The 14047-nt window shown below is 41.9% G+C and overlaps 2 protein-coding genes across 9 annotated transcripts; one reads left to right on the top strand and one right to left on the bottom strand.

Moving 5' to 3' along the window:
- The first annotated feature begins 1371 nt into the window (after positions 1–1371).
- Positions 1372–6926, top strand: POLG2 (DNA polymerase gamma 2, accessory subunit). The gene is made up of 8 exons (XM_055727000.1): positions 1372–1868; positions 2099–2225; positions 2375–2480; positions 2852–3025; positions 4021–4161; positions 5000–5080; positions 5700–5800; positions 6725–6926. The coding sequence occupies exons 1-8, from the start codon at positions 1406–1408 to the stop codon at positions 6888–6890; spliced, it is 1359 nt and encodes a 452-aa protein (XP_055582975.1). The 5' UTR covers positions 1372–1405; the 3' UTR covers positions 6891–6926.
- On the bottom strand, positions 3049–13339 carry MILR1 (mast cell immunoglobulin like receptor 1). 8 transcript variants are annotated; one of them, XM_055727020.1, is made up of 9 exons: positions 13220–13339; positions 13088–13132; positions 11955–12242; positions 11335–11634; positions 10695–10808; positions 10152–10241; positions 9023–9082; positions 8627–8686; positions 3049–3630 (listed from the first exon to the last, which is right to left on the bottom strand). In XM_055727020.1, exons 1-8 carry the CDS (start codon positions 13251–13253, stop codon positions 8634–8636), a joined length of 984 nt encoding a protein of 327 aa, XP_055582995.1. In that variant the 5' UTR covers positions 13254–13339; the 3' UTR covers positions 3049–3630; positions 8627–8633. The 8 variants fall into 8 exon arrangements, with proteins under 8 accessions (XP_055582995.1, XP_055583018.1, XP_055583006.1 ...); XM_055727043.1 differs by having other exon boundaries at positions 8627–8683; XM_055727031.1 differs by lacking the exon at positions 3049–3630 and adding an exon at positions 6286–6794 and having other exon boundaries at positions 8627–8683.
- Positions 13340–14047: the final 708 nt, after the last annotated feature.

The raw sequence follows: 14047 nt of genomic DNA, 5'->3' as shown, positions 1-14047 counted from the left end.
AGGTTCAGCCTGTGATGGTCTTAACGGCAGCTTCATGTGCCTCGACCATACACTTCTGCTTTTTCTGTGGAATTCTGGCGGCTGGCTTCATGATCACTTTTTGTCAGAACTTCAGCTGGAGTCCTGAAACTGAAGGTTGAGTATAAAACTAGTTGGCACTGTGGAAAGTCGTTCCTGCTGGTTTTGCAACATTCCCCTTGCCCAGTGCTATCAGTGTTGAAAACAAGGAAGTAAATAGTTGCATATCTTTTGAAATACGATGCATTGATTGCCAGCTTTCCGGGTCGGTTGCCTGAAACAATGCATGGAAAGCTGGTTTCCCTTTTAAGTTTGTTTTAAAGGGGTGTTTAGTATAAAAAAAAGTAGAACACTTTTTTTAGCTTGTGAATTAAAATGGACTGACTGGGGTCTTTCAACGGTGATGCAGAGGCGGCTTTTTCCCTTGAGAGGGGGGGTGGCACCAGCCAGGTTTGTGAAAGTGAAACCCAGGCAGGTGTTTGCAAATCCTACCGGTTGGAAATGCGCGTTCGAAACTTCACCGGGAAATAGTGGGGAGTGACTCTTCAGGTTTTTCAAGGTTTAGATTCTTGGTGGACTTCAGTGTAATGAAGTGGCCAAATGGGCTACCTTTAGAAGCTGAAGTAATTTTTAAACCTGGAGTTAAGTCAGTCTTGCTTTTAGACACGTGACATGGTTACTGCAGTGTTATTTCTGAGATTATTTTGATGTAACCTGTAAGGCACAACTCGGATAAACAGGACCGTGCCTCGGGACTTTTTTCCTTGCTGTTTCTGAGTGGCCCCGATGCCGGGAAGTGTTCCCTGAGGGGAAGGGCCTTGCTTGGCGGCGCGTACAAACCTGGGCGAAGGAGCTGTACCGGGCCGCTCCGAGGGTACCGGGGGTGCTGCGGGACAGCTGCTCACGGTAACCGCCGCAGAGCCCCGGCCCCCCGCACACGATTACGGCAGCCTGATGGCACCACAGCCCCGCCGGCCGCCGCTGGTCCGGAGCCGCGGTGAGGCACCGATGGAAATTTCCACATCCCGGTGCCGCCCGCGGCGGGGGCGGAGGCAGCACCGCGCCGCCCCCCCGCTCCCCGCTGGGCGCGGTCTTGCCTCAGGCCCGCTCGGGGGGGGGGGGCTCCCCCCTGGAACGCCGCTGTGCGGCTGTGATCTGCCCCCCCCTCCGCTATGCCGGGGGCCGCCGCGCCCGAGAGGGAGGCCCGGCGCTGCCACCCGCGGCGGCCCGGCGCCATCTTCCCCGCCGCCGCTGAGGGAACGGGCGGGGGGTGGCGGCCCAGCGCGCACGCGCGGCAGCTGCGCTTCCCGCTCGCGGCTGCCGGGCCGAGCGCCAGCTCCGCCTCCTGCGCGCGGGCCGCGGCGCACGCGCAGTGGCCGCCCCCGCCATGCGGGAGGCGGGGAAGATGGCGCTGGGCTGCCGCCAAGGGTGCCGCTGGTGCGGCCGCGTTCCCCTGCGGCCGGCCGAGGGGCTGGGGCCCGGCGTCCCGGCGCGACGCTACGCGGCGGCAGGCGGCCGTGAGGCGGCGAGCGGGGCGGAGCTGCTGGAGGTGTGCCGGCGGCGGCACTTCCTGCGGGGCGGCGCCGAGCCGCAGCCCTGGCGCGCCTACCTCAGCGGCTGTCACCCGGGCTTCGGGCCGCTGGGCGCGGCGCTGCGGGCCAACCTGGCGGCCCAGTGGTGGGACTCGGCGCTGGCCTTCCGGGAGCAGGTGTTCGCGGCCGACGCCCCGCTCCAGGGCCCGCCCGCCGGGCAGGGGCTGCGCCTGCTGCGGCCGGAGGCGCTCGGGGACCGGCGGCCGGGCGGCGCGGCGCTGGGGGCGGCGTGGACGCTCCGCGAGAGCCTGCTGCCCGGTACGTGCCGCCGCGCCTGCGGGAATTACGGGAGCGTGGTCCTGAGCGGGTGCGGCGGGCATCGGGCTGAATCCCGGGCCGCGGGCTGGTCGTACGGCCGGCCCGTGTGTGTTGCCTGGGTTGCGTTTGGTAGAATTAAAAAAAAACCAACCCAAAAAAACCCCCAAAAACAAAAAAACCAACTAAAATTTTCCTGTGGCTGCTAAAATGAGCCCTTTGCCTTTTGACAGGTGCTTTGGCACAATATGTGAGCTGCTTAGAACTGGTGAACAAGAGGCTGCCTTGTGGCCTTGCTCAGGTTGGAGTATGCTTCCACTCCCTTCCAGAAAGCGAACAACACAGCGAAAACCTTACCAGGTAGAGTAATTAAGCGATTAATCCCCTTTCCTTACTTAAACCAACTGTTTGCATTTGTTTTTCTTTTGGATTATTTTTGAATACAGTCTCTTGCCTTTTCTCTGTTATTTTTGAAGGAGTTAACTTGCTGCCCTTGCTATTGTTTAAAGAATAGGCGAAAGGACCGCGTCTTTGCTTGCATGGTTTAGTTCTCCCAGAACTGCAGGACAGTGGCTCGATTACTGGTTACGCCAGAGGCTGCAATGGTGGAGAAAGGTAACAGCAGCATTCCCCTGGGAAATCTCAGCCTGCTCCCTTATATCAGAGTGGGGGAGCAGACACCCCAACTGGTTTTACAGCGTTGCATTGCTGGCCTGTTCTTGTCACTGAAATACAGGCATTTCTTGTGAGAAACCAAAAAGCTAACAAAGTTTATGGTGAACCTAAGTAGTTTATAACATGACTTGCAGAAAGGCAAATGCTTTGTGTCTGTAAGTGATTTGAGATCAAAATGCTGTAAAACAACAAAGAGATTGGGACTGTAATTCATAAAAATCTTTTACTGAAAATCACAGACTTCAGCTTGCGTTACAGACTTTATTTTGTTCAATACAGTATGCACAGTAGTGATCACCTCTTATTTTCAGTTTGCAGTAGGCCCATCTAACTTCAGCAGCACCGACTTTCAGGATGAAGAAGGAAGGAAAGGATTTCATTTACACTACAGCTTTCCTTGGGGGACAGAAACAATAGAAACGTTGACGAACCTTGGTGATACTGAACTGTTACAGATGTATCCAGGGGATAGTTCAAAATTACTTGTAAGCTTTACTGTATTAAAAACTTTTTCTGATGAAGATGATAACGTGTGAGAGAAATGGTTTCTTTGCTGGTCCAGTTGCTTAGCGTGCGACTTTTTATTCTTTTGTTGTAAAAGCAGTACAATTGCTACTCTCAGTCAGACCTTCATTTTCAGAAGCAGGTAAAATAGAGTTTTGGGGTTTTTTTGGCAAGGAGTTCATTCTTTGAAGTTAGAAATGAGCTATATTGACAGGACAGCTGCATAGCCTTTATCTGTATGTGTGAGTAGATGTCAGACAAACGCAGTGTGAACTTTGCATCAACAAGAACCTGTAGATGTTCTTTCTGTAGCTTGTCCAATTCCAGATATATAGATGTATACGTGGATTAACGCATTATAAACGCTGCAAAAGGCTTTATAGAAGTTACCATGCTCAGAAGGGCGAATGGACCAGAGGGAAACTTTTCTGCTGGATATATCGTAGAGGACAAACTTATAACGTGTGACAGTGTTTGAAAAGTCAGGCTGAACAGATAAAACAAGGGTAACTTGGTATTTTAGCAGTAAATTGCAACCTTCTCCTCATGGCAGGCCTGTCTGCTGTCCTGGTTTTGCAGTTTGTTCCTATACAGAAGGCAGAAGACTGTAATGTTACCTACATGACTGTGGGGGCAGATCCTTGTGGTCTCTAGGAAGTAATCTACAAATCTCCAAAAGAAAATGCAGAATTTAAAGTATTTGAAGTATTTGTTATAGAATGAAATTTATGGTCTGTGAGGCAGGACAAGAAAATAATCCCTTCCTGCTCTGATCTTCTGATTTCCCCGGGGTTACAGTCTTGCCTAGTTACTGTTACACTTCTAAGATTGCTGGTAACTTTTTTAAATGTGTCTGATTTTATTTGAAGTGTAGTAAGGGTGTTTGAGGGCAGTGCTGCCCCATACATTTAAAGTAAACAAATGGCTTTTTGGGACAGTCTTTGAGGTATCCCTGTGTGGGTTTTTTTCTCTTCAGGGCCGAGATGGAAGGAAGAATGTTATTCCTCACGTTCTGTCTGTGAGTGGCAACCTGGACCGAGGAGTATTAGCATATCTCTTTGATTCTCTACAGCTAGCTGAGAATCCACTAACAAAAAAGAAAAATTCACAGAGAAAGGTAAATTTCTGTAGAAGGTGTAAGGAAAGTCGTAAGTACACAAACCCACAGGCAATGTGGTGAATTCGAGCGTGGCAGTATCTCTCTTTTCCACATCACCATGCTCTGTTCCCTTCCCCAGCCGGGGCAGACAGAAGGCTTCTTACTGGTAGCGATAGGCTGGCCGCAAGGACTGCCTCTGCGGTCCTTTTCACTCACATAAGCAATTTTTCTCTCATTCTGAGGTCACCTTTTCTGCTTTACCTTCTTTTTCTCTGACGAGTGGGTAGGCTCTTACCATGCAAGTGGATGGAGTTAAGAGGAATTGGAATGTAGCTCTTGTGCTGGGAAAGAGGAGTGTTTCTCTTCCAGCAGCATTTGAAGGTGGCTGAGTAGAGTAGGAAAAGTGGTTTGCAGGTGGTAGTGGGGCTTTTCCCTGTGGACCATTGTTATTCCCACTTCTACCCTGGTTTTCAGAGTGCCAGCTTTCAGAAGCACTTGTTAATCAAACAGCTGTTTGGCCTTTAAGAACAGGCACTAGACTGGATGGTAACTGTCTGCTGGGCTGTCTCTGATCACTCTGGCTCCATTAAAAAGGATGGAGCTCTGCTAAAAAAAAAGTCATCTCTTCTCTGGGGCTCAGCCAAAACAGAGTGATTTCTGCCGCACTAACCTATCTGGCACATGTACTAGTTATATTAAATACAGCTTGCTTCTAATTTAAGGTTTTGTACCATAAGAAAATTTTTGCATGTCTAGAACCTTAATTTCAGTGAAAAAAAATCAGTATTTCCTAGTTCTGTTTAGAATTTCACACTAAATACATTTAGTAATCTATTGCTTTTTGTAAAATCATTAGGTACTTAAGCTTCATCCTTGTTTAGCACCTCTTAAAGTGGCCTTGGACGTAGGAAAAGGTCCAACAACAGAGCTGAGGCAGGTACGTTGTAAGAAAGTATTTTAATTTTGAGCATTGACTCTCCATGTAACTGTCTGTTACAACTCGGACGCTGTTTATGTCGGGAAAAATCATGCTGCTGTTTTGATTCTTGGAGACTCATGGTTGTAGATGAGTTGTACAGATTTTACGGTGCTTCTGCTGTGCAGCTTGTAAGTCGTAGTCGAAGGAGTACATGCAGACAGCAAGCAGTAGATGTCTTCCTTGTGTTAACACGCTGCTTTCAGTGCTGTTAGTGGAGTTGATACTTGTTCCATGCAAAATTAAGGAAAATATGTAACACAATTCCTATCTGCTTCTTAATCTTTCAGAATTATCTTAATGCATGGGTCACGTCCTCAGAAGGATTTTTAAAGTTTTTATTTAAGTCAGTCATTAAGCCAGTCCCCACAGAAGGGAGGAAACACACTGGCATGTTTTTACATAGAGATGGAGACTTAATTGCCAGGCTGCTTACTACTTTGCGATTATTTCAGCCAGAAAATTAACACCAGCTAGGAATGCTAACACTGCAAATGCTAAAGTTGTAGTGGCTTCTTTGTACAGTATTTCAAACCCTCAAAAACTGTCTTTTAACTTTCATTTTTAAAAATAAACACAGGTTTGTCAAGGATTGTTCAATGAACTGTCAGAAAATAGAATTTCTGTATGGCCGGGTTACCTTGAAACCGTGCAGGTATCTCTGGAACAGCTTTATACAAAGTAAGGAGAAACAGTCTTTTGTAAATTAAACTGTGAAGGTGAAAAATGACCTTTGTGGACTAGCGAAAATATGCCTGTTGTCAGTAAGAAGTCACTGAGGGCAGTAACCACATGACTGAAGGCATGCATCCCAGACTATAAACTTGGATTCAATTAGTTTTATTACAAAGAGCAATGTTAGATCATTTTATAAGTTAAGTGAAGTGTAAGCCTTTCACATGTTATTGTTACTTCCCTGGAACTGTGAAATGCCCTTTTGAGACTCTCCTATTGAAAATGAAAATAGATTTCTTGAGATGAGTCATAAGCTCATAGAACTGTTTCCTGCCCTCACCCCCATTTTCTGCATCTGGACTGGTTCTGTGTTTCATTCTAAAGTACAATTTCAGATAGCACCCTGTGTCTAGCCTTGAAGTTCTTTCAGGTCTGAAACTGTTAACATTGTCGTTTGTGATGGAATTACTTGTGGAAATAAAAATCTGCTATTCCGTTTGAGGGCTTCATATGTGATTTATTGATCAGGAGTGAATTTTGAACATATCACTGCTCAAATCAATGGATCTTGAGCATATTGATGAATATTTTTTCCCCGAAAGAAAATAAATACGACTCTTTGTTCATGTGCAGTAGTCTTCAAAGTAAGTCTGGCTATTAAATAACAGAAGAAAGATGTATTCTGCTTCTACAAAAATACTCTTGTATTAGGTCACTAAGTAACATTCTTTAAATTGTTTAGTTACTTTAGAACATACAAAGACATGTAATCAGGTAGGCAAGGAAAGGCACAAGAAAACTGGTGTCTTCACACTGGACTTAGTGCAGTGTAGCAAAAGTAAGTTTTTATAGCTTGTGATCACTTATACATAACTTAGCTGCATTTTTTGTACACCAAAAGCAGTAACAGGTGCGCTCTCTTCTTTGCAGGTATGATGAGATGAGTGTTCTCTTCATGATCTTGATAACTGATGCCACTTTAGAGAATGGAGTAGTCCAGCTGAGAAGCAGAGACACCACCATGAAGGAAATGATGCACATTTCCAGGCTGAAGGACTTTTTAACTAAGTATGTAACAGCAGCCAAAAATTTGTAAACTTAAATTCACTGAGTAAAAGGAATTTCTTAAACATCTGTGCCTGAACTGTCTTCTATGGTGTCATGGACTCGGTAGTTTCTCTGCAAATGGTTTTGCTAAAACTTGGTACATTTGTTTTCTGTTCGTCTAGACCATCTAGATCTTCCAGGTTACCTTGAAAAGAGGGAAGAGACAAACTTGTCCCTTGTTAGCAGGGACATACTCACTTTCATGTCCTCGGTTTTACTATCTTATTGAAAATACTCCATCCTAGCCCAAAAATTCATCTGTGTATTGCTGACACAACTATGGGCTCTGCTGGAAAATGGTATTTTATATAAAAGATTTCCAAATCTTAAAAGATTTTAATAACATACTGTCTATTTGTAGGAATGTATTTCAATTGTGTGGCCTCTGTTCTTTAACATTTAAGCTATTTAATCTTGCTCTTTATAAACATAAAAAGTTTTAAAACTTAAACAAAAATACATTATCAAGAGTAACAGAGGAAATAGAAGAAATAAATTGAACAGGTTTTGACAAGCATTTTTATGGACAAAAGATGTCTGTACATCGAGAATGGTAGAAAAAGACTAACGTGTGATCATATTTATCCAACACCTAAATGTCAAAATCAGATACAAGAGTTTGCATAGGTAAGAAATTCAGTGATTCTGTTCTGTAGATTTACTGTCTGTACAGCTTGTTGAGTCACTATATTAAAATGCTTTAAAGTGTATACAATGAGGCATGTGGCCACTGGTAGTCATCAATGTCATGAAACACAAGAACTTGCCTTAAGTTTCTTCTATTAATGTGGTGGTGCTTTAACTTTAAACAGGTTACTTGTAACATAATATTAATTGCTGCATAGAGTAATTATGCTAGATATAACTCAAGGTTAGTATAGTGTGGCTGTGTGACTTACTGAACTCATGGAATTCTGTGTAAGCTAGTTATGGAATGACATTAAAACAACCCAGAAACATCTAAGAAATGGCATATAGCAGATTGTAGAGTTTGTTTTGGAGTTAACTGTCCCAAAAAATAATTTTAGCATCCTATCCATACTCTTGAGAGCTAAAGTAATGTTGAACTGTGAAATTGCCATCCTTGCTGCTACGTAACAGCAGGTACAGAGACCAAATACGGATCCTCTAGCATGTGCCTAAGAAGACAACACAGTTGGGATGTGTATATGTGTATATATATATTTATTTTTCTTTTCATACTTGACTAAAGCCTTTTGATTATCTTATGTTTGCATACAACCCAGTTTCTACTTCAGGAAACTAGTTAAATATACAGGAACTTGTGTCTGGGTGAAAGCTTTACATAATTTATTCCTTTCTGTTTAGTCATCAGATGCATTTAATGCCAGACCGTATATTGTGTCCAGCAGGATCTTACCCGACAGCGATTGCATTGTTGTATTTCGTTTTGGGTTTTTATGGTGCTGTTTGTTCAATAAGCTGTTGTTTGTCAAATGGGATTGCTATTTGGGTCTGTCTTAATTCCAATTTTTATCTGTTCTTCTTTTTCTTTTAAGTTGAAGTCTTTGGATATTATGACTTGGGCTTTCTGCTTGCTAGTAGAGAAGGAGCTATATTGTCTGTCTACGAAGTAATTAGGTAGGCCAGGAAGCTAGTATCTATACATCATCTCTTTCTGTGCATACTTAGTGGTACTTATCACACCCAAGGACTGAAAGATTCTTAAATATGTGATTAAGTTAATCACAAAAGAGATCTTACCTTGTACTCAGTCTCTGAAAATGGCCTTTGAATAGATTGTAGCACATGCCCTCTCTTCTGCTAAAAGCCAGAAAAACATAGTTCATAATTGTTGGTTTTGGTACAGATACACAACAGAAGAATTAATATTCCATCAACAACTTGGTCACTAATAACATCTTCTGCATGGTTTCATAATGAGACTGTTGAATTTTGGGGTCATAGGGTGGTGATGGTTTTTTTATTTGGGGGTTTTGTTTTCTTTTTTCCCCCCCTTGGAAGCATCTCAAAGTTACTTTAACTTCTTCATAGTAAGCAAGTAATTTCAGTATATAACTGGCCTCCCCTCAGCAAAATGCCCCCAAAACATACTTGGGTGCATCAGATGTTCCAACATTTATAGTGTGAGATTTTTACCTTTTCCATCTTCTCTTCTAATAGCAGAAAAATTGATGTATTCTTCTGTTTTAACAGGCTCTGGATTAAAGATGGTGTACAGACGTTAACTCATTACAACAGACTGACCAGATTTATTTTTTTTTAATGATCTTGAAACAAGGCAGTGAGATTCTGTATTGAATATAAACCTACCCTGCTTTTTGTAGCATTTGTGGGCCTTATCAGAGCTGTTGTCACTGTCCGTGCATGCTAGAATGCTGGTTGATATCTGCCATGAGCAGCTGGACAGAGCACTGAGCTAACAGCAGAGCAGCTAGAATTCTGCCGGTCTAGTACGTGAACAGGAAGGCGGATTTGTTTGGAGAGTATTGTTCCCTTCTTGCTATTTAGAAATGGGAAATGTAATACCTTTGCTATTGGTTTGTTTTGGGGGTTTCTTTTTCCCTGGAAAATACTGACATTCACGTATTAGGCAAACACAGAAAACTACAAATTAACAGCATCATGGCTTTCGTGTCATGTCTTAATTATTGTGTATTTTCTGCAACTGAAGCAGTGTAATGTCTTAACATTGGTCAGTTGCTTTGTTGTTTAGCATTACTTCATAATTTCAGTTTGAACTGACTTTAAGTCTTGTCAAAGTTAAGAAACATGGAATAGAGAACTACTGTGTACAGAACAATTTTGAACAGAATGGAGGGGTATGTAAATTTTATTTTGCTACAACTTGGTTATAGCCTACTTCTGTCTCTTATTAAATGGACATTGCACCTCTGGTCTACTAATGGTCTTTTAGTTTTCTCTTCCTCCGTAATGGCTATTTAAGTCTCACCGTGAGTTGCCAAATGCAGTTCTTCATTTTACTTGTGTTTACAGTAGATTTTTGTACAGAACTTCAGTTCATTTAACCAGTTGCGGTTTTGGATGCATGGCTGACAAGTAATGCCAAATATGGATCCTGAAGCATTTCAGCTAATGGTCAGTAGGAGTACTAGCTCATGTACTGTGTGGCAGTAATGTCCTCTTTGCTGCTTTTGCAGTACCTGAAGACATTTGCCCATACTATCTACAAATAGTATAATAGCATTCTTCAGCCCAACTCCCACAAGTAAGCTTTGTGACTGTGCAGGAAGTAAGGTGAACTCACCAATCTCTGCATATATGACGTAGTCTTCAGACTCTTCTGCATTTGTTGTTGAAGTAAAGCCAGTTGGGGACATAGTAGACTTAAATTTTTCTGCAAATTATAAAAGAAAAACAAACACATGCCTATATACATATATCAGGTTTTCTTGGAGGGAAATAAACAGCTCCATGATATTTTTTGAATACTTGGAGATCTCACATAATGTTATTTTCATGATAAAAATTACTCCTTAACCAAAGACATTTTTCATAGAATTTTCTGTCTTTACTAAGAACAAAGAGGTTCAATTCTTCCCAACATCTATGTCTATTAAATAAGATGTTGCTCTGCTTACCCCATCCCAGACCTGCCTTCTAAAACATTGACAAGGCAAAACCTCTGAGCTATGTCTTAAGTTACCTGTGCTGGTTAAGAGGAGACTTGACAACATCCTAAGATACTAAGAGCATAACTCAACTCGTAATGTGACATTTACACAGTAAAATGTATTGACAACATAAATTAGCATCTCTGGGAAATGAAACAGACATTCAAGGAACTCACTTGCTTTATATGAAGGAATTATGAAAAATGGAATTGCCAGAGCAAATCCTATTACGCATAGTAGCAGGATTAGCCCAAGAGAAATGATCAAGGGCTGAGAATGGCTTCTCTCTTCTGGAAAAAAACAAAACAAACAACAGGTGTTTATGCCATGAACTGTTGTTTCATATAGTAAGTATTGTCTGTAAATTAAAAACAAGACTTTGATTTTCTTTCAGCTTTTGGATTAACTGTGATTAACATAGCTACTCAGGAGAGTCCTAAGTGCACACTGCTGCAGCAGCAGGAAGGGAGCTTGCTGGTGCCTGTAGATTCTCTCATTCACAGGACCAGACGGAAAAATGAAACTAGATTCTTCTTAGGGTGGAGCCAGGGTGGACCAAGGGTCTCTTGCAACAGTGAATCTTTCACAGTCATCCTTCATGGTCACTTCAATGTCTCCTATTATCTAGGCTGCCTGGACTCCTATCTTTTTGCATTGGTTTTAAAAATTAAAATTATTTTTTTATTTTAAAAAAATTATATTTTGAACATTACATTGCAGGAACAAAATTCTGGCAAAAATACCTTATGCTGTTACAACACTGAAATTTGTGTTGTCTGTTTATCTACAGTGGTAAACTGTTTCACGCATGCATACCTGCTAATGTAAAGTTGAAACTGTTGCTGTATTTTGTATTATTGTGAACACTATTTTCAGCTCTGCATTTATAGGGTCCAAAGTCACTAGAGGAATTGATAAATAGAAAAATCACAGCTGCTTCCCTCTTCTGCATCTTCACTGGGGGAGAGATGCTTTGCCTTCCTCTGAAGAATATGTATGTGATAGGAAGAGAGCCGTTCTCTGAGAGACAAGACAGGGTCACATTCTGGCCTTTCTTTGCTTGAGCGGTGGGTGAGCTCAGCATGGGTTTGGAAACTGGCTCTGTAAAAAAGAAAACTGAAAAGACTGCATCACCGAGTACAGGACAAGCTCCAAAGCAAGACTCAGAGTTAAGCGGCAGCATCAGCAAATGAAATGGGCATCAGGGGTGGAGGGCTCAATGAGAGCTAGGTCAGAATAGCACTGATAACTCCTAAGGTAGTAATAGCTGTTTGCGGTAAAGTTCAGCTCCGCAATCAAGGCAGGTCCATGCTGCAGCCCAAGACAGTACCTGCTGCTAAGAAACCCTGATTCCTGCTGCTGCAGATAGTCTGCATCAGACATGGCTATGTGCCCCTAAAATAAAATGTGCTGAGAAGGTATACAGCAACACATACCTAGAAGGGTGAAGTTGAGACTGTTGCTGTATTTCCCACCACTGGAGATGTTATTCTCAGCTTTGCATTTGTATTCACCCACATCATTGGCAGAGTTGATAGTCAAGTTAAACAAACTGGGAGTCAAGTCTGGCCTATTTAAAGTGGATACCTTCTGATTGTGTTTAAACAATGTGTATCTGACAGGTGGAGATCCGGAGTCTGAGTGGCAGGAGAGGGTCACGTTCTGGTTCCTCACTATGTTCAAAGTCCCGTGAACAGGTATGAGCCTGGGATTAGATATCATCTCTGAAAAGAAGAAACTTCTGAGTGAGTTTGCTGCACCCATCGTTCAAGAAACTCTCAGATTTTCCCCAAAATATGTTGAGGACCAAGCTATATTTATTTCTGTTGAAATAGAGAATTATATTTTTTTCTACCTCTGGTAGCAGCCAACACAACTTTGTATTTTTCAAAATCAGTATGCAGCTTCAAATACTTGATGAAAAATGCATGTATTTATGCAAAAGAGAATGTAAACACACAAAGCCAACAGATGTATCCAGGTGAACCAACAAAAACACTTTTGAACTACAGCAGCAATGAAAATAATAGAAGTGTAAAAGATAAATACAAATATCGTGGGATGTTAATTCTAGGAGAAAGTAGCCTGATATGCTAGTTGAGAGGTAGCATGTCAGCCTGAAACTGAAAACAGTATTTTATTTGTGGCTGTATGTAAACCAGCAGAATTAACCTTGTGTAAGTAGATTGAACTTTTGAATAGTAGCAGTAGGAGCCTTGACAGTCTATTAAATTAGTTTGCTTTTATGATATTATAGAAATAAATTTGTTATAAAAACTTGTAGTCTATTTTAGTAGAAAATTATAATAAACTGCTCATGACTAAGATAAATTTTAAAATTTTGGGGGGGGGGGGGGAAATATGTTTTAACAACAAATCAGTTTTGACTGTACATACAAGTCAGCAGAGATAGTTACCTTTATAGAAATTTGTAAACTGCCTGACTGCACAAACAGGGGTGAAAGATTTAAATTTACATTAAGGCCTTGGACATTTTTCAATCCCTCCCCATTTTTTTTTGTTAACAGTCAATTTCAGCACAACCCCAAAACAAAAAAAGAGAACCCACCTTTGCTATTTGCAGTAGTTTTCTGAATCTGCTGGGACATTTGAACTAAGAGAAGAAAAGAAAGCTTTCAGACAAGAAACAATGGTTCCTGTTTAGAAAGATCTGTAATATTTAAGGATGTCCTTGGCTTACGGTAGGAAAACAGCAGAATTGTGAGAAAAACCATGTTCTTGATACTGAGCAAGACAGCTGGTGCTGTTACACTAATGAGATCTTCAAGGCGTGCCTCTAGGGGTTGAGGAAGTCCTGAATACGGAAACAGTGTTGATCTTTACTGATGTTTATGTAAAGACTTTTGTCATATTCAACTTGAATTTAGCCTGTGGCAGAGTGAGTAGTGGACAGAAGAAAAAGCTGGGGAGTGAGGAACAGCAGTCTGGGATATAAATAAATGTTACATGGAGTTGTTCTAAGACATAGCTGACATAATCAGTTTTCCGTGTGAGAGCTGTGTGGTAGAACCGTGTTGCCATGTGGTATACAACACTATATATAATTAATTTTTCCAGCATTGTTCTCATAAGGGAATGAGGTTGCTGATTGACATCAAACATCCACACATGTGCTAGAGATAATGCATATGGTTGGGAGCACATGGTACTGGTGTTTTTTTTTAACAGCAATATACTTCAAAAAAAAGTAAAAAAAAAAGTATCAAATCTATAGAATTTTAAAGATGCTAATAAATATTTATAGCTAGCCAGCTTGTTAAGGAAATATTTTGGTCAAACTTCAAATATTAAGCTGTGAGGAAGTGAGATCTTGTACTAGAAGGCACAAATCTCATCACTAACTTGAGTTCAACATCATTGTAGAAACAAACGTGAAGAGCTAGTCAGTGATCCAAAGCTACATGATTAGTTACAGCAAGCAGATGTTCTTTACTTGTCATCCCCTGGGCAAAGGAAATATATAATCTTTAGCTATATGCAGGCAATGCCTTCTGAAGAACTCTAGGTA

Source organism: Falco cherrug, chromosome 1 (assembly GCF_023634085.1).
Source record: "Falco cherrug isolate bFalChe1 chromosome 1, bFalChe1.pri, whole genome shotgun sequence".
NCBI lineage: Eukaryota > Metazoa > Chordata > Aves > Falconiformes > Falconidae > Falco > Falco cherrug.
The sequence above is the reverse complement of the archived record's forward strand: the minus strand, read 5'-3'. Positions and strand labels throughout refer to the sequence as shown.